Here is an 18,700-nt window from a genome sequence, read left to right on the forward strand (position 1 = left end):
TTTGGTCCCATGCTGTAGTTGCACAGTCTAATTAAACTGTGCATTTTTTAACTCAAGATTTCATCTGCACTATAAAACATCCAGAGTGCTACAGATACACAACATAACATACACTCAAGCATCTGACTGGACCAACAACAAAGTAAGCACACACGTGTCTGCAATCTGCCCACTTGAATACAAGGAGTGAATGCCAGATGGTAACACACCCATTGGTGCAATTTTTATTTGGCCCCGCAATTTCCTCCTGCTAGTTTGGGATTCCAGTTCAACGGAAATCAAGGTTGGGATCCGGCACCATAAGCCTTCGTTTGCAATTCCCTGAAAATTCCTACCCTCTCCATACTTAACTCAGTTTAGACATTGCAGTAACAGTCCTTGGCTGGGGGCCGCACACCACGGGCCACGCCAGAGTCCTGTGCCTGAGCACACTGCCTTTGCAACATGATAAGCCCTAATGGCCATGGGCTAGTCTGAGCCACAGGGCCACACACAAGCACACCTTTTCTTTTAATGGAGAAACAGCACATATTATATCTGTATGCCATGGGATAAGCATTTTGACTTAGCAATACCATGCCATAGATTGGATGAATATCTTACCACATGCCGATCTACCAATCAACTTTACCTCGTGTTACATAACCAGACTGTCAATATAGTGAAAGAAGAGTAAGTGGAACCTGGTCTATTATATCATCAGTAACCCAATGTCAACCATTCTGCTTGCATAGTACCACATACTAGCAGATGCTAAATCACTCAACAGAATTAATCTGTGCAGTCTATGAGCAATCAAAAATTAATTTCTGCAAGTGTTCACGTCTCCTCCTTGGGGATGTCAACGTTTCGAATGATTAACAACTTTCTTTTTGACAAACTTGATGGCTGCACAGCCTTCAGAGGGAATGAACTGCTGAGCACAATCTGCCACTGTCATTATTCATAGGAGAAGGCGGAAAAACTTGTGTTCTTCCTCATGTCTTCATGTTCTTAGAGTTTGATCAAGTGCCTGAAGTACAATGCAGTTCTTAAAACATCTTCACAAATGAGTTTAGAAAATATTTAGCTTCAAATATTTTTAAAACTGTGAAATAAATGGTCTTGGAATGCATTTGAAACGGGTTTAAAACCACTTTGAAATTGCACTCTGTATATATATATATATATATATATATATATATAAATATATAAGAACACACACAGTGCTATACGTATGTGTATATTTGTGAATGTATATTTATGTGTGTGTGGGGGTGTACAAAAAAGACCCAATAACCTCCCTTTACAAATATTCTATAAATACAAAGATACAGTTAGAAAAATGTTTTAATCTCCAAATCTTTAATCAAACATTATATGTGCATATTAAAATACAGCTGAGATTTCAACCACCTAAAATCATATGCATTTACCCACACATTCACACACACACATCCTAATCAATTAAGCTAGTCTGTGCAATACTGAAACAAAGCATCAAAATTTTTATAATAATGAAACAAAATATCCTATCCTAAAGGGAGGGCAGGAGGAGCCTGGTCTCTGGATGCCCATGATAACATGGGCACCAGGCTGGCTCCTCCTTCACAGGCAAGTGGGTGGGGGTTAAATTTGAATTGGTGCACTGGGGTGGATTTTCCGGGATCCTGCTGGATTCTGATTGGTTGGCCCCAGTACACCAAGGGATTCAATTTTGAAATGGAGGGGGTATAAAAAGGTGTGAAACTTTGCAGTGCCGCCCCTTTTTATCCAGCGCGGCTGTCTTGCTCACTGGGTTTTTTTCTGATCCTCCGGGGTTGGGCCTAGTCATGCCTGCACATGGGAGGGTGTGTCCAGGAGCAGCAGCGCCGGCTCCAGCCGGCAAGGATGATTCTCTTTCCATTTGCCCTTTGGATGGTAGTTCAGGCTGCGAGTTTGGTGAGGGTTTTCACTTCTGCGGGAGGGGAGGTGCGGTTAGCTCAGGTCGGGTGCAGCATTCTGTCCGTCGGTTCCTCGCACCCTGGGCTCTCTTTTACCTGTCGACGCTCTGGTCGACAGGAATGAGCAAGTCAGCCTGCATGGCTCTCTCACGGCGCAGGTTCATAGTGTTGATGCAGGGCCAGAGGTTTCCTCTTCCCCTGCTAGTGTGCAGGCTCCTCCTTCGGGTGGACTTATCTTTTCTTCATCTGCTGTTTCTAATTTTGGCCATGGGTTTAATGTTGGCAGGGGATCTGGGGTTTTTCCAGGGCGGTCTGTGCCAGTGCCTGGATTGCTGAGTGCTCCGCAAGTGGGGCTATGCCTCTGATTTCAGCTCCTCCTCAATTGGTTGCCTCCAGTTATCCTCCTGTAGGCCTCTTTTGCTCACACTGCTTATGATTTTGTACAGGGCTCCGGGTGTAGGGGGTTTTCCCTGGTGATTTTTTCTCTGCCGGGGGGGGGGGGGGGGGCTGTTTTTCCTTCCTTGTATGGTAATTCTGATTCTCTTGGGGTTAGTTTTCTTGGTCCTGGGGGATCTGGAGCCCTGGTCGCACCCTGTGCTTCTGGTCTGACTATGGGCCTCGGTTCATTGCCTATGCCTGGTGCTGTGGGTTTTTCTTCAGGGGGATGGGACACTGCTTTGCCTTTTCCGGTCCTTGGTTCTTCTCAGAGTGGTATGGTTGACCAGTCTCGTGTGGTGGAGATTGTAGGAGGCACACCTGGGGGGGGGGGGGGTTCTGATTTGTTTTTCAGCCTTGAGTTCGAGGCACCACTGGCATCGATACTTCTGATCATCCCGGTCCTTCAAGGTTGGAGAGTTGTCGAAATCAGCAGACCTTGGCGATGCTTCAGACAGGTGTTTCATCGGAAGCGCAGGGTCTGCTGTATTCCGTTGCTGGTTCTCCTAGTTCGAGTCATGCTATTGCTAGGCACCTGGCAGAGCCTCTGACTTTGCAGGGCCTCATCGCTTCTGATGAGTATTTGACTGCACGGGATGCTAACTCTCTGTCAGCAGATTTTCTTGGCTTTTCTAGTGCTACAGGCCCTGTTACTAATGTGCCTTTGTCCTCTGGGTCAGCACTATGGGGCAGATTTTCAAAGTGGTACACGCATAAGATACGCGCGAAACCCCCCCCCCCCCGAAAACCTGCCCCAAGCTCCCCCTGCGCGCGCCGAGCCTATGTTACATAGGCCGCCAACGCGAGCAAAGGCGGGTTAGTTAGGGGAAGGAAAGGGAAGGTGGGGGGCGCGGGAAAGAAAGTTCCCTCCGAGGCCGCTCCAATTTCGGAGCGGCCTCAGAGGGAACGGAGGCAGGCTGCGCGGCTCGGCGCATGCAGGCTGCCGATTTTGCGCAGCCTTGCATGCGATGACCCCGGATTTTAAAAGATACACGCGTATCTATTAAAATCCAGTGTACTCATGTTTACGCCAAGTGCGTGCTTTTTAAAAATCTGCCCCTATATGTGTGTGCATATTTGTATTTGTATATATATATATATATATATATATATATATATAGTCAAAAAAACCAAGGCACTTATCCTGAGTAATGTATAGGTAGAAGCTTAAGCATATATATGCACTATCCAGATAACATGCACACTCCCTATCTGCAAAATTATACCATCTTTATTATTTTTTCAAAAATATTTGCCACAATGTTTTATTCAACCAACAATTATTTTCCACACTATTCATTTATATTCTAAGACTATTAAAACAGATCATTCTTGTATTATGGTTTTGTCTTTGTGTAACACCAACTTGAAAGTTTTCCATTGCTTGTTTGCCCGGTTTGTTCGGGATGTTGCCATGATGCCTATGTTCTATGCTGAGCAATAATAAAGATATATTACAAAAAAAAAAAAACAGATCATTCACACTAACAAACCACACTCACTCACAACCCTTATTCTAAAAACCTTCCTAATTGTTACGGCCCTGCCCGCAGCCTGTATCTCACCTCCTCATCTGTCGGCCTTCTCCGCGGCCCGGACTGCCGCCAGCGTTCCTCCGCGCGGCTGCTGCTTTTGTGCTTCCCTCCTGCACGGCGGGAGCCGCACCGCCGATGCTTTGTTCAGGGGAACACCCCGTCCCCCCCCCCCCCGCCGGGATTCCCTTCTCTCCGCGGCCGAGTGCCGCCATCGGAGCCTCTCTCTGCGGCACGGAGCTGCCACTGCCTTCCTCTCCTCTTCGGGACCACAGTCGGACCTAGGGGCTTCACACTCTTTCTCACGAGCAAACGATCGCGCCTCTATACACTTCTCCGGGCTCTCCTAGCGCGCTCGTAACACTAATAATGTTCCATAAATACCCATAAGGCCACAAAACCTAATTATTGTCTATAGACAATTTAGAATACACATTGAAATTGCTAAAGCATCTCAAGTACCTCAGTCCTAGAATTTATCAGATAATTCTTCAACTGTGGAACGACTAGTTGCTGTATAAAACCATGTCCAACTAGTTGCTCTTGAATCCAGCCATGGTGACAATAACAAAGTTCGCACCCATACGTTTCAAATCCGTTGTTGTTAAATCCAACCATGATAACGGGGTCAAAGTTTGTGCCACTACATATCAAATCTTATACTTCAAAATCCTTCATCCAAATGCCTGCCAAGTAAAACATCCACAGCTACACTTGTATCCTGCGGCAGGAGTTGGTTTTTATACAGCAACTAATCATTCCACAACTGAAGAGTTATCTGAGAAATTCTAGGACGGTGGTACTTGAGATGCTTTAGCAATTTCAATGTGTATTCTAAATTGTCTACAGAAAATAATTAGGTTTGCAGCCTTATGGGTATTTATGGAGCATTATTAGGAAGTTTCTTAGAATAAGGGTTGTGAGTGAGTGTGGTTTGTTAGTGTGAATGATCTGTTTGAATAGTCTTAGAATGTAAATGACCAGTGTGGAAAATAATTGTTGGTTGAATAAATATAAATACATATACATACTCATCCACACATGCACATACATAGCCCTGTGGTTCTGTTATCACCAAACCTGTGATCTGGCATGGTTTGACTTAATCACAATGAGGTACATATTCAAAAGTCATTTCAACTGATAAAGTTATCCATCTAAATGGCAAGTTTTGGTATATTCAGCCTCTTCTCCAGCTAAAATCTATCCAGATAAAAAAAGAGGTGTTCCGGGGCGTAACTGGGAGGAGCACTTAGCCAGATGAATAGCAATATTCAAATCTTATCTGGTTAAGGTATCCAGTTAGCTATTGAGCAGGTTTAAAATTAGATGGTTATCTTGTTCAGCTACATACAGAAGCACAACCACACCACTGAATATCCCAGCTAGGTTAGCTGGATAAGTCTTATCCAGCTAACTTATTCAGCCAGCTATGTCTGATCTCAGTAAAGGCACAGTGGTCATGTACCTACAGAGAGTCAAACTTTTCTCCAACTTATTGCATAGCGAGCATTCCAGTTTCCTTACACAGGATATGAATGCATTGGTGACCACTTATCAGGTTGAGCAGCCAATGAACGATATCCTCAAATCCAGGGCAGCAGACAGCCAGAAATTGATTCTCTCCATCCTTTCGTCCTTGCCAGGCATGATTTACTGGTTTGCTCATGTTTTTTCCAGTGGTTAAAATCAGAGTTTACAAATATTTATAAATGTCACCGAGGCAAGTGCAATCTTTGCTTCACTGCTAGCAATACCCACACTAGCTCAAAGTGTGAATAGTAACCATAGTTGGCTCTCTCGAAGTGAACCTCAGCATAATGCCATCTCAGAGCCTGCACCCAGAGTTAATGGGTCTCAACACAACTTGGAAAGGTTGCAAGAATGTGCTTAAGTTAGAAATAGCCCTGGTTTGGGACAAGGTAGGTCTTTGTCATCATCTGAAACCAAGAATTCTTAACCAGGTCTCATCTTACTAGACAGGAGCAAGTAATTCACTTTTTATCAATCACATTTCCTGGCAATGTAATGTTAATTCTAAAAACTGGAGACAATTTGTGAAAAAGATAGCACATTTTCTGATTCTCCATTTAAAATAATAAGTAATCCTGAATACATCTATACCAGACAACCGGAAATGCCTGTGTGTTGGATTGGGTATGGAAGCTTGATGTGCTCACCTACCTGGAATTATATATGGAAAGCTCCCAGGAACAATAGCCAATGTCCACCAACATGCTGTGATGACAAGACTTTGGTACATACTCAAGATATAATTGAGAGAATGTGTCAAATTTCCTAGCATGGGCAGCAGGCTGACTTGGCTACACTCCTCCCCCTGTCAACATGCCTTAATTATGTTCTCGTTATTGTTATACCAGCTCCATGTAAATCTCATATGTTGTTGTTATACCTGTTCTATGAAAACCGATGTGATGTGCAAACAAATGTCGGCATAAAAAAAAAAAACTTTAAACAAACAAATAAATAAATAAGGATGAAAAGGAGAAGGAAAAATATCCAGCTGGGGGTCAACCCTATACAGCTTACCGTTGGAACATACCTTACTTACAGCAAGGTACATAGGGACAACTAGGCAGATTTGGTGAGTCAAGTGGTCTCTATCTGATGACGTTTTTATTTTATGTTTTTCTATGTTACTTCTTCTGGATGCTCTATTTTAATTTTCTATTTAAAATGGCGAAAGCAAGATAGTGCATCAACCAACCTCGCATGTACTTCTACAAGAAAGCTTTAGGCAAAACACTAAAAATAATTTTGAAGACTTACCTGGTTTTCAAAGAAAATTTCAATAAAAATCAACAGAAACTCAATGATAAAGATGACCAGGAGGATCCAGAAGAACTGTAAGAGAATGAAAATGTTAGGTGAGCAAAAAACTGGAAGCTGATTGACTGACCTAGGTTAACCTTGATAGGCTGAGCCAAGCCCTTTGTTTTGCCTCATTCCACCTGTGGGCTTGTTTTAATATCTGTAAGTAAAGCAGGGACTTGATAACACGAAGTCATAGATACAAAGTGTTAAAATCAGGACTAAGTGCCAGCAAAAGGGAGAACGCCTGCAGTACCACTGACCAATACACGTCAATGACATGTCAATTAAATGTTGAGGTCAAAATTCAGCAGTACAGTAAGCAGACAATGTATCTGGCTAAAGAGAGCTAGACACATTTCCATGACATTCAGTGAAGTCCTGCTGATTGGACCCTCCTCTGAATATAGCCTGACCACCATTCGAATCCCTAAGACACTGTGCAACTGACCTCACATCGTATATCTAACAACCTCTTAAGTATACTTTGAACCTTGAAATCCCTGTTGTTACTGACCTAACTATATAACTCCTCCAACCTATATACCTTCCTTTCTACTTCACTCATTAACCCCATTCTACGCCTTAGTAGAACATTTTGTATGTAATAACTAACACACAAATCCTGAAACTATAATCCAACTTCAAGACAATCGGCTGTGATGATGTTTACCTAACCTTTTTTTTCATGATTACTGTAAACCGTTATGATTACTGTAAACCGTTCTGATGGCGAAACCGAATGACGGTATACAAAACACGTTAAATAGATAAATAAATAATTAATTGTCCAGATAAACTTATACAGCCAACTTCAGGATTCCTCTCAGGCATGAAAAGAGTTAAGCGGTTAAGTGTTCCGCCTATCTCTGAATTATTAAACTTAGGGGGTTATTTTCTAAAGGTTTATCGCTTGCGATAGAATGTAAATGATTGGGAGGGGAGGAGTTGGTGTGGGGAGGGGAGGGCAGGGAGGGGGAGGAGTTGGCCATGGCACCGCTGCCGGCGATAATGTGAGCAACATTCTCACCGGCAGTAGCATGGCAAATAGCACCACCTTTTATGGTAGCGCTATATGTGTGAAAGGCTGCAGCCGGCCGCATTGCGGCCGGTGAAATCGCACCACCGCGGTGCGAACGGCTGCGGCCTTTCGCAGGCCCGCCCCCCTTTGCCCCGTCCCCTTTCTCACGGGATTCATCATTCCTGCCCTTAGCCAGATACATTTTCCAGCTAACTTGACTTTACCCTGAAATGCCCCCAGAATGCCAATTTATCCATCCAGCTTTTATCAGGCTAAACAGTTAGCTGGATAAGTCGGAGATGGTCAGAGTGACAGGAAATTTAAAATATGTGGTTTGTCCAGCTAAGCCTAATTTAGCTGAACAAACCATCCGAATATTGACCCTGTTATTTTTACATGTTGCATGCACATTCCAAAACTAGACATGCAATTCAGCCATGTTTTTTGAACGTAGGGTTCCCCTCTCAACTTTACTCCCCATTTATTGGCATACAATGTGGCTGAAATAAACATCAATGGGAAATAGATTCACATGGAAAAATAACCATTCTAACCAACCTATCAGTAGAAGCAATAAAGCCGAATTTCATGGCATTGATGCATTGGCGGAATATTGTAAGGCCTTCTGACAGTGTGCTTCCTTTCTACTACGCTATGATTACATCCCTGTTTCATTTCACAATCACCTATAACAGGGATCTATAAATCTAGTCCTTGAAGTGTTGGGTTGCGTGGATGCTTGGTGGACTGGTTGATTGAGTTTGAGTAGGCTCTGGTGAACAACGAAATGGGATGCCACAAAGAAGTCTTTTTCAATCCTTTATTGGTGGAGACGTTAAAAACTGCCCGACTCTGGCCGAGTTTCGCCACATAGAGTGGCTGCCTCAGGGGCTTGGCGTCAATCGTATTCAAAAGATTCTCAGTTCAATTCATCAATGGTGCCATATACGTTTAGATGTGCACATCGGTGATCGTCTCCACTTTCATCATGAATTGAAAGTGGAGACGATCACCGATGTGCACATTGAATTGAACTGAGAATCTTTTGAATACAATTGACGCCAAGCCCCTGAGGCAGCCACTCTGTGGCGAAACTCGTTGTTTCCCTTCGGTTGTACTGGATCGCCTACCTTGTTGCTTTTTGGCTCTGGTGAACAGCCAGGTTTTCAGCTCTTTTTTGAAGGTTTTAATGTTTGGTTGAGTTCTTATTTCGATTGGTATTGAGTTCCATAGAGTGGGGCTGACGATGGATATTGCTGTCTCATGGGTTGTGTTCAGTTTTAAGCACGTAAATCCTTTTGAAAATGACCCCCTTTGTTAGAAACATTACTTATGGTAAACCTTCCAAAAGTAGCACATTTTAGAACATCGCTCCCTCAGCGATCACAGCACTATCTGTTGGTAGGTGAGGGTGGGGGAGACAGGAATCCCTTTCATCCTGGAGCACTCCCACGGCAGTTTTCAGAAAATGTCAGTTCAGTCACAGATTACAGTGCCATGTGATAGACAAAACTGCAATGTCAGATCACTCACTACAGCTTTCCAAGAAACATGCTAATATACATTTCAGTATTCACGATATTGTCTGTGGCGCAAAAACTGAAGCTTTATTTCAGTCATTACGGCTTTTCTATGAGCTGACCCAAAGAGAAGATTCTGTGATGTACATTGCATTGTCACCGCAGAGTTTCCCAGTGCTCGTTAAGGTGCTTTGGTTAAAAACTGTGAAATCACAGTTTCAGCTGATGGTCCTGGATACCAGTAGTGGTTTGGCTCATTCCTGACTCAGCACGATGGGCAAAGACCACTGCAATGTTGAATAAGCCCTACTTAGCTCATTGACCTCTAGCGTGTGTCCGTACCGTACTGTACTCAGGGCAGGCATGTGAAAAAATGCTCTACAGACAATGCAAAGGCTTCTAAGCAACTAAAGCAGTCTGATTTACTAGAGGAGGAGCAGAAGAGGTCTGGTCCTATTAATTCACGAGCTTCAAGAAGGGGGCAGATTTAAGAAATCAATAGAGAGGTGGGAAGAATAAACGGAGGTCACAGCAAAGGACAGGAACTTTATGGATTCATTTGAGAGCCTTCTCCCAATCCCATTCTGCCCCTAAAAAGGAAATCCTTTGTGAATGTGCCCCAAGATGGTGGGAGGAAGGAGTGTTAAAACGGCCAGAAAGACAGGAGGGTCAAATTGGGAGCCTGGAAAGAAGGCACATTACAGATGGAGATATGCTGCCTTCAGTGATTTTCTAAATTGCCTAATGCACCTGCTAATGAAAATATTCTTTTCCACTCTGCTTTTTGTATTTTTTTTCCCGCCTGCTACAGGCATTAATGTGCTGCTTACTATTCAGTCCTCAGTCCTGGCAACTTTACATCAGTCCAAAGAGATATCTGCTACTTTATTTTCCTTTATGATTTCCTGCTCATCTCAGAACTTTCCTAGCCTGTTTACCATGAACATTTGTTTTAAGTAATGTGAACTTGTGTAATGGTTTGGGATCATCAGCCTGTTTCTCTGCTCCTTTCCCTCGCCCAAAGAAGTTCTTGTGAATTCTAGCACCATGGGGATAATGTTTCCTAGAAAACATCTTTTGCCTTCACTTCTCTCTCCCCCTTTTCCTGTCCCTCCCTCTCTCTTCTTTTCTTTCTGCTTAGAGATGCTTTCTTTTTTCTTCTTTGTAAATTCTTTCTGCTTTCTCATCTGTCCATCCTCTCTTCGCATCTCTCTCCTGCCTCCTTCATTTCACTTTCTCTCCAAAAGCGCACAGAGTTGACGTGCACGGAGCTTGTAGCATATCAAACCTAGTTCATTTATGCTGCTTGACCATTTCACACAAAAATCAACAGAGAGAATGTTTCAGCCATTTTGTTTCTTAAGAGAAATGTCTGCAGTTCTTTGAGTTGGGTGAACATTTGCAAACCCCTAGTATAATAATTGTTAATGTATATAAACTATTTGCTCTATGGGTACTTTAGCCCAAGTCAAGTCAGCTTTGAAAATTTGCAAGTGTACCTAGTACGTCCATGCTCAAGTGCACAGGAAGTTATACTTATTCCTGAGTGATGTAACTTTCTGCATAAACATTTATGCACATACTTTCAAAAATTGAAACTATGCACATAAATGCTTCCCAGCCCCTTGGGAAGCCTTCTATGAATGTGTGGAAAAGTATGCACATAATCGAGGTATTTATTTATTTAAAAAGTTTTATATACCGACGTTCATAGACATATCACATCGGTTTACAGGTAACAGGGGAGTAATATTTGAACTGAGAGGGAAAGATAAAGTTACATGTAACAGGGATATAGATGAACCTGGGAGAGTAGGAGAAAATAAAGGGTCAAGTGACCTAGGAGAGGATTTTTCAAGAGAGAGAACAATAACTATATTACAATTGCTTGTAGATTTTGGGGGGAGGAGGAGTTAGAAGGGGAATGTGACCTGGCGGAGGGAGATAATTCAAGTGTAGGCTTGTTCAAACAGCCAAGTCTTTAGCTTTTTTTTTTACGGTGGCAGTGCAGTGTTCCTGGAGGAGTTCAGATGGCATAGAGTTCCATAATGTTGGTCCCGCTAAGGATAGCGCACGTTTTTTGGTGGATATGAGTTGGGAGAGATTGTGAGTGGGAGTGGCTAAGGATCCTTTGTAAGCGGTTCTGGAGGGTCTATTGGAGGTGTGGTATTGGAAGGAGTCATTAAGCCAATGAATGTTTTGGTTGTGCAAGGTTTTGTGGATAATTGTAAGGCTCTTATGGAGGATTCTGGATGGGATCGGGAGCCAATGGAGGTCTTTGAGGATCGGAGTGATGTGGTCTGATCTGCGTGAGTTAGTTATAATTCTCACTGCTGCATTTTGCAGCATTTGGAGTGGTTTGATTGAGGTATGCGTTCACTGTTTCCCAGTCCTTTGGTAAGAAAGAAAGACTCCGGCGAGAAAGGTCTCTTGAGATGAAAATAGGTCAATTAGAAAGAACACATAAATGCACAGGGTCAACTCAACTTTAATCGGGCTCTGGAAAAGTGTAGGGCAGACCTTAGAAAGTTACAATTGGAAGACATAGAAAGGATCATGTGCTATTCTAGACAGCATTATTATGAACACGGGGATAAGGTTGGAGCTATGTTGGCACGTTTGTTGTGGCATAGGAATCAGCGAATGCAAGGTTTAAGGAACTATTTGCTTACCTGTACAATAGCCATTTATATGGAGGGATTAGAAATACCTGTTTTGTCTCAAGTACAGAAGGATAAATTGGCAGTGCCTATCTCTAGGGATGAATGTAGGACATTATATATGGAGCAAATTGAGAAATCTATGTGATATGCAAGACAACTATTTAATGAGCATGGTAACAAGTCTGATTTTTTGTTGGCAAGATTTGTTAAGCAGTGTAGATCTGGAATTCTTATCAGTTATTAGAGATGGGACTGGTAAAGTATGCCATTTTCTTTCTAATCTTAGACTCTTTCTAGAACACTTCCAGGCTCTGTATGCAGAGGCTAGGAATACTAAAAGAGAGCAGGTTTTGGACTTTTTAAATTCTTTTGGTCTTCCTGAGCTATCAGGGGAGGCTTGGGAATCTCTGAAGACCCCTATTACTCACCTAGAAATTTCTAATGCAATAAAGGCATAAGCATTTGGGAAGAGCCCTGGCCCAGACGGCTTTCACTTGGAATCTTTATAAGAATTTTCAGTCACAATATGTTCCTCTCTTTCACCAGCTATTTAATTTTCTGAGAGGGTCATTATTCTCTTCCCCGGTAGACTTTTGGACACTTTGATAAAGCTGATTTTCAAGAAGGGTAAAGACCCTTTGGACTGTAGTGCATATAGGCCCGTTTCTTTTCTTAATGCAGATATAAAAATCTTTGCCAAAGCAGTATTCTTTCAAGCCTAAGCCTACAGCTTAGGCTTGAAAAAATACTGCCAGTGTTAATTAGTGTGGAGTAAACTGGTTATATCAGAGATAGGAATTCAGTGAACAGTACCAGATAGTTTAATGTTATTCATCTGGCAAAACATCATATTCTTTGTTTCTCGTTTGATGCAGACAAAGCCTTTGATAGGATATCTTGGTGTTACCTGTTTACAATACTTGAAAATTTTGGGTTCCCTGAGGAATTCACTAATTGGATTTGAGTGTTATATTTATATTCTAGTCAGGAAACTGAGTGATTGTTAATGGTTGGTATTCATCTCTGATTGCTATCAAACAGGGTCCAAGGCAGGGCTGCCCTTTATCTCCATTGCTCTTCAATTTAGTTTTAAAGCTCCTTGCTCAGAAGATTCAGGAATCTTGGGATATTCATGGGTTTCGGTTTGGGGATTCTTGTGAAAAGATAGCTTTATATGCTGATGATTTCCTTTTGTTTTACACTAATGTTGATCAGTCAATACTGGCTCTTGATCTCTTGCTTAAGCATAATAATCACTTGGGTTATATCATTAATATTTCTAAATCTATTACTATGGGTATTAGACAAACAGGTTACCTGGTTGGATTAGGATTTTCTCAGTAACATGGGCAGCGCACACATATGCACTGGATTTTATAATCCGCGCACATATGTGCGGACGGAGCACGCAAGGGGGGTGAAATTTTGCTATTTCACCTGGCGACAAGATCGGGGCTCCCTCAGTTCCCTCCCAGTCCGCTCCAATTTAGGAGCGGACTGGGAGGGAACTTTCCTACCCCCTACCCTAACCTCCCTACCTTCTAAATCCCCCCCCCCTTTTTTTTGTACCTTTTTTTCTTCAAGTTACTTCAGAGCGTGACCTGAAGTAATTTGCGCGAGCCAGCGATGTATGGTGCTGTCCCGGCCCGCCCCCCCCCCCCCCCATTTGTCAGAGCCTGGCACTTACGCGCGTAAGTGGCGATTTTTACGCGTGCGGCAGATTTAAAATCCAGCCATTACTTTTATGGTGTGGGGAAAGTTCCAAGAATTAAATTCCCTACTCTGGAGCTGTCAAAAGACTTTGGGGGACTAGGTATTTACAACTTGGACTTAAATAAGTGTTTATTGTAATCCACATCTGAACATTGAGAGACTATGTGGAATCTAATTTTTATTAAATAAATAACTATTTATCTGCTCGGTTAGAAGGGATCAGGGGATGGATCAGTGGGCATTTAAGGGTTTACCCCTGGGTTGGCCTTGGAGGCATTACAGGCCCAAGGTCATAGTTTGATCTCATTATTGGGTACCCCTCCTCATCTATAAACCTGGCTAGGTTCGGGAGAACCAGTCCACTTTGGTCCCATATGCTTAAGATTTGGTCCTTAGTTCACAAATGCCTCAAATTGGACCTGTGGGGTTTCTCTTTCTTCTCTTTCCTCTCCAATAACGCTGAGTTGTTCCCAGTTACTCTCTGGACTTCAAGATTTGGGAGAAATGGGGTTATGGTTTTTAGGAAAAATCTGGAAGAGGGATGCTTTCAAATCCTTTGAGGAGCTTAGGGAGGAATTTCCTATTTCTCCACACACTTGCTTTCTGTATCTCCAGTTGCATTGCGATATTTTCCACATTAGGGGAGATGAGAATGTGTTACAGGAAAAAAAATCGGTTAGAAATTTTTTTTCAAAAGGACTCCAGCTAAACTTTCTTAGATCTATGGGTATCTGCATACTCGGTTATATGACGTAGAGAACAATGGACAGTTCACTGGGAAATGGAATTTTTTATCTTTCTTTGGATCTAGATGCATATGTGCCTGGCATATTATTTGGGAGGCAATTCATAAACTTTCTACATGTAACAAATCTACAGAACTGATGTTCGAGTTATTTCTTAGATCTTATAACTATCCATTATATTTTTCTAAATTTAGTAAGTTAAGCCCTATTTGTTGGTGAGGATGTGGTACAGTTGCCTCTTACATCCGTATGGGGTGGGAATGTTCCTTGGTTAGAGGGTTCTGACTGGGCATACATAAAGATATGCAGATCATAGTCGGCTGCTCTTTTCCACTTTCCCCTCAGTTATGTCTGCTGGGGTGATGGGAGGTGGAAGACCTGACTGGCTCTTCTAGGTGACTGGTTTCCCACTTTTTCCATTCAGCTCGTATCACCGTAGCTTTTTCTTGGAAGTTGACACCGACTAAAGTTTATTTGAGAGATGTAGTGGCAAAGACTGCGATCATGAAAAGGATCATTTATCTGCTGAAGAACTGGATAGAAGGATATGAGCTGGTATGGGGTCCATATTGGGTTTGGAGACAAGTCAGAATCTGAATGGTGGACTTATGATTCTCTTCTTTCATGTCATCTTATTTTGCTTGAGTTTCAGATATTATTTGTTTGTTTTCTTTATATGGACAGCCTTCCTCCTGATGGCTTGTGTAGTTCCTTGATATTTTTTTTTTATTGTATTTGCTCCAGTGTTATAAAAAAAAAAAAAAAGGTGAATTTTCAAACGTTGTGTATAAAAATCAGCATATATATATATATATATATATATATATATATATATATATATATATATGTATAAATAGCATATATTCATGTATATGCTATTTTATAAACCTCAAACATACAGGTGCAAGTAAAGGTTCACAAGCAAATTAGCACATGTATAAAAGGGGTGAGCCAGAGGTATTCCAGGGCAGAGCCAACGTTTAGGCGTATAAGTAGATATTTTATAAGCAATTTATGCATGACGAGTATATTTACCCCTGCTCTATATCTTGGGTAAGTGATAGTAAACATCTTAAAAGTGAAATACTGACTGGGGGGGGGGGGGGGCAGGCAGGGTCTGGGTGAAATGGAGAGAGTTCAGACTGAAGACCTGCAGATAGTCTAGGCGAACTAGTAGATTGATTACCAGTTTTACCAATTTTATTGCCATGCAAGTGTTAGAAAATCTCCTAATTTACATGCATAAAACCCGACTTACAGAAGGTAATGTGTGCCAAGAATATAGCTAAAATTTCCACATGTATGTTTTTAAAGCTCAGCCATAATAATAGCAGCTGCACTCCACTTATCTGGATAAATTTTGATTTATATACTTGTTGCAGGGTACAATTGTGCATATTTTATAATTTGCACATATCATATATGCTCAGGTTATAAAATAAAGAAGTAAATACAGCCGCCAGATTACTCACAGGAACGAAAAAATACGATCACATTACTCCAATTCTCATTTCACTACACTGGCACCCAATAAAATACAGGATAGACTACAAAATACTATCCATAATACACAAAATAATATATGAAGAACAAACAAACTGGCTAAGTGCATCCATAAAACTACCCTCACCAAACCGAAATCTCCGTTCAGCTAACAAAGGTCTATTAAAAATTCCACCTACACGCCACAAACAACTTACCTCAACTCGGAAGAGAGCCATTTCCCTAGGAAGCCCCAATCTCTGGAATACCCTCCCAACCGAACTGAGAACACAGCAAAACTTAAAAGCCTTCAAAAAAGAACTAAAAACTTGGATGTTCACTAAAGCATACCAAAACACCCAATGACTCTATGCTACATATAAACATGCAGAACCAACCCAATGCACGTAATTAACCTGTACAGTCTATCAAATGAACTATGCTTATAGCGACTACGATAACAATATTTACAAGCACGTGAATTTCAGTACACTCTGTTAAACATCAATACTTTGTAAACCCTTGTGATGGCAAAACCGAACAACGGTATATAAAACTCGATAAATAAATAAGATTTTTCTCACACCCATATACACACATATATCGGGGCATATATGTGTGTATATGGGCACCAGGCGCGAACAAAAGTACGCTGGATTTTATAAGATACGCGCGTAGCCACGCGTATCTTATAAAATCCAAGGTCGGCGCACGCAAGGGGGTGCACATTTGTGCAACCTGCGCGCGCTGCCTGTTCCCTCCGAGGCCGCTCCGATTTCGGAGCGGCCTCGGAGGGAACTTTCCTTCGCCCTCCCCCCACCTTCCCCTACCTAACCCACCCCCCCGGCCCTATCTAAACCCCCCCTTACCTTTGTTGGCAGATTTACGCCTGCTAAAAGCAGACGTAAATCTGCGTGCGCCAGCGGGCTGCTGGCGCGCCATCACCCAACCCAGGGGCTGGTCCGGAGGCCTCGACCACGTCCCCGGGCTGGCGCCACGCCCCTGGGCCAGCCCCCGAAATGCCACGTCATTCCGACACGCCCCCTCCCCGCCCCTTTTACGAAGCCCCGGGACTTACGCTCGTCCTGGGGCTCTGCGCGCGCCGGCGGCCTATGCAAAATAGGCATGCCGGTGCGCAGGGCATTTAAAATCTGCTCCTAAGTATGTAGTTGGGCTTTTGAAAATTGCTATGATATGTTACTTTTACTTACATAAATCCTTTTAAAATTACCACGAGTAAAATTTAAGATCCGCGCATGTGTACACATGAGTGCGCATTTGCCATCGTGCGCACAGTAACACACCTATTTTATAACATACGCGCGTTCTAAAATTGGCTATACGCAGGTACACATGTGCATGATTTTACATCGACGTGCGCATGTAGGCACGAATGCCGTCTCGAGCGCATGTGGGGGGAATTTTAGTAGGTACATATGGAGACACAATAGGCCCTTTTCCTAGTTCATTCCCAGTTCACCCTAGTAAACACGAAGACTTCCAAAATCCCCTAGCTAACTTGCTTTCCTTTTACCCAATCCTTAAAACCCACTGACTAGTGTATTTCTTTTGTTACATGACTTACACACCAACCATAACAAAAGTAAAGTTACTCGCTAGGGGACTCTGGCACGCACTTCTGCATGTAACTACTTACTTGCTAGATTCATGCTACAGACCCGGCCCACCCAATTCCCTGTCCAGAACACACCCATGCTCCACCTCTTTTTGGCAAAAAGATTTTTTTTTGTGTGTGTGTAACAGGAGCTATGCGCATGGCCGTGGGCCTTTTAAAATCCGCGCTCTGCATGCAGGTCCTAGTCATGCGCATATCTCCCAGTTTTGGCGCTTGCATGGCTTTTAAAATCGACCAGATAGTGCACATGTTAAACCACAGCTTAGGCAATTATATGTAGAATGTGGCCATGTTCACTGCATGGCCACATTCTACATAGTGCACATTAGTACATAGGATACTAAATGTTGACTCTGATTAGGATCATTCAGAAGGTAAAAGCCAAGTCATAATTCTTGGCTTGATTCATGTTCTGAATTTTATGACTCCCCCACATCTATAATCCTTTAACTTACATGCTACAAGCTTAGTTTTTCTTCTTTTCTTTTGCCATTACCAGTCCAGTTCTATCCATACCTGGGAGCTTTTTATTTAGTGTCATCCTGAGAATTTTATCAATTAGCAGAAGGAGTAAGCATGAGGGGGGCAGGTTGGGTGGAATGCACACAAGCTCTCTCTTCTTTCATATACACATATTCCAACACACTCGCATGTTGATTTTTAAGCTCTCTATCACACTTATATGCTCATTTTCACTCACATGCTCACTAATATTACTCTCATTCTCTCACACACACACATGTCCCCACATATGCACTCACTCCCTCCCTCCACATTCACTCACAATCTCTCTACCAGTAGCAGCAACCACCTACTTAGAGACCCCACTGTTGATGGGACTCCTCTTTCTTCCAGTCAATCCATAGTCTGCTTCTGCCCCCCCCCCCCCCTTCTTCCTGTCTTACGGTCTCCTTCCTTCTTCCTGCCAGCGCGGGCCAGTGAGAAGCATCCTCCCTTCTTTCTGCCCAAGAAAGCAATAGAAAAGAAGGCGGCAACTGATTGGCCCTCGGGGACAGGAGAAATGGAGTTGCTGGCCTGGGGTTCCGGCAATTCTCTTAGAATTCCAGAATCTCCAGGTCAGAGTTCGCAAGTATGGTCCTATCTCTTAGATTCACTAAAGGCTCCATGCTCACTGCTTCCCTGCAATGCACGTGGCTGCCTCATGTTTCAAAATTTGGAAATGCTGTGATTTGAGCTA

The 18,700-nt window shown here is 42.7% G+C and overlaps 1 protein-coding gene and 1 long non-coding RNA gene across 2 annotated transcripts in view; one reads left to right on the top strand and one right to left on the bottom strand.

The window, feature by feature from the left end:
- The window catches only part of LOC115092825 (tetraspanin-15-like), a 466,288-nt gene that overhangs the window by 251,902 nt on the left and 195,686 nt on the right, over positions 1-18,700 (bottom strand). The window contains 1 exon segment of the mRNA XM_029604161.1: positions 6,680-6,754. Coding sequence (XP_029460021.1) covers positions 6,680-6,754 — 75 coding nt within the window.
- The window catches only part of LOC115092826, a 53,764-nt gene that overhangs the window by 28,205 nt on the left and 6,859 nt on the right, over positions 1-18,700 (top strand). The gene's annotated exons all lie outside the window — the stretch shown is intronic.

Source organism: Rhinatrema bivittatum, chromosome 5 (assembly GCF_901001135.1).
Source record: "Rhinatrema bivittatum chromosome 5, aRhiBiv1.1, whole genome shotgun sequence".
In the NCBI taxonomy this organism is placed as follows: domain Eukaryota; kingdom Metazoa; phylum Chordata; class Amphibia; order Gymnophiona; family Rhinatrematidae; genus Rhinatrema; species Rhinatrema bivittatum.